Source organism: Oncorhynchus tshawytscha, linkage group LG26, assembly GCF_018296145.1.
Source record: "Oncorhynchus tshawytscha isolate Ot180627B linkage group LG26, Otsh_v2.0, whole genome shotgun sequence".
Lineage (NCBI taxonomy): Eukaryota > Metazoa > Chordata > Actinopteri > Salmoniformes > Salmonidae > Oncorhynchus > Oncorhynchus tshawytscha.
Window position 1 is genome coordinate 47,247,463 of NC_056454.1, and position 1,960 is coordinate 47,249,422.

Genomic DNA, 1,960 nt, shown 5'->3' on the forward strand with positions numbered 1-1,960 from the left:
ACTGTCAACTTTCCTACACACTGACCAGCTGAAATGTGGCGTGCCATCATGTGTCCTGAGGTTGTGGATTATGGTCCAAACTGAGCTCTGACATCGGCCAAAACATTTAGTCTTACACAGTTTCCAATGTAAAATAGCCTTTGAGTGACGAAAACATCACCCATACTATATTTTCCTCATTAATATGATCAATTAAGTAAATGAACCTTTTCTCTCATCTCTAACGATCAGTAAGGCTGAATGACAGGCTAGGTGGTCACAGCAACATCCAATCCTGTCATACATTACATCATGCTTTGACAAATGATTTGTTTATCCAACCTTTATTTATTTATTTCTGTGTTCACTTGAGTATGTTTTGTTGGTGTGTGTGTGTGTGTGTGTGTGTGTATGTGTGTGTGTGTGTGTGTGTGTGTGTGTGTGTGTGTGTGTGTGTGCAGAGAGACTCCAGGGAGGGGAGTTTCTGTCAGTAACTCAGGGATAAATAGAGAGGCAGAGCTCAGAGTTTGTCAGAAGGCGGACCTGACAGGGTCACACACAGGACCAAGCAGGAGCAGGACCTCAGCATTTTTACTTTTTAATACAAATGGAGAAACATGAAGATGTTCAATACTGTTTTCAGGACAGAAACTCTTCTTGCAGAAAGGCTTTGCTATCGACATCTATCTACATAACACTGTACATCTTCTTCTCATTGATTTCAGCAGTTACAGTATTTTTGAACCTACTGGTGATCATCTCCATCTCTCACTTCAAGCAGCTCCACACTACAACCAACCTGCTCATCCTCTCTCTGGCTGTGTCAGATCTCCTGGTGGGACTGATTGTGATACCAGTAATGACTGTAGCAATAATGGAACCATGCTGGGGTTTTGGGGAATATTTCTGTGTGTTTCATATCTACATTGCTTGTTTATGTAATTCTTTATCTCTGGGCAATTTAGTCTTGATATCTATTGACCGCTATGTTGCTGTGTGTGATCCCTTTTTGTACCACTCTAAAATAACAATAACAAGAATCATATTTTGTATATCCATCACCTGGTGTTGTTGTATCATATACCGTGCTGCTAATATTAATTATTTTGTCAATGTACAGGTACCAAGTAGGTGTGTGAAAGAATGTACTACTTTTGAAGGGTCAATCTGGGTTAATATCACTGATCTTGTTATTACAATGGTTGTCCCGTGCTCGGTTATTATAACACTTTATTTGAAAATCTTTGTGGTGGCCAGATCACAGGCCAGAAAGGTATTTACAAAAGAGGCTGCCAGTGTGTCTGGTGTTAAAACTGTACAGGCAAATAAGTCTGAGAGAAAAGCAGCAAAAACTCTTTCTATTGTTGTTTTCAACTATCTAATTTGTTGGATTCCATCTCTATTTGTTTTTTTATTTTTTAATTTTTTAAGTGATTATTTATTCGCATATTTTATCAGTTTTCTGAAATTTGTAAATTCCTTAATTAATCCAATAATTTATGCTTTCCTTTATCCATGGTTTAAAGTGACAGCTAAACTTATTTTAACTTTAAAGATAAGACATTCATAGTTCCTATAATATGATTCCCTAGTTCGGCAGACATCGGTTTGATATGGTTTTGTTCTACAATTGTTGTAATTATTTCATGTAACAATACACTGACATGACTTATCTCAGTGTTGTCATCATAGATGCATGTGGTGTTGATACAGAATGATTTGACTGGATTGGAATGGATTGTCTGGATTGGAATGGAATGACTCGGAGAAGGCACAAGAAGGCATAAGCTTATGAAGGACAATGTTGTCATTGTGGATTGTGTACTCCAAATACCTAAAGCTGTGGTTGTTACGTGTTATTTAATGATAAATAGTAAGTATTCTAATAGTACATTCTGAGGACGTCATGAGTCATTCTATATGTTGTTTAACATCTCCCTCTAGTGGCTCAATTGTGACACAACCGCTTTATCAAGTGTAG

At 37.4% G+C, this 1,960-nt stretch overlaps 1 protein-coding gene across 1 annotated transcript; it reads left to right on the forward strand.

Annotated features, from left to right (window-relative positions):
* Window positions 1-516: 516 nt before the first annotated feature.
* Window positions 517-1,549, forward strand: LOC121840972 (trace amine-associated receptor 13c-like). Its single transcript, XM_042306375.1, has one exon. The coding sequence runs from the start codon at window positions 587-589 to the stop codon at window positions 1,547-1,549; it is 963 nt and encodes a 320-aa protein (XP_042162309.1). The 5' UTR covers window positions 517-586.
* Window positions 1,550-1,960: the final 411 nt, after the last annotated feature.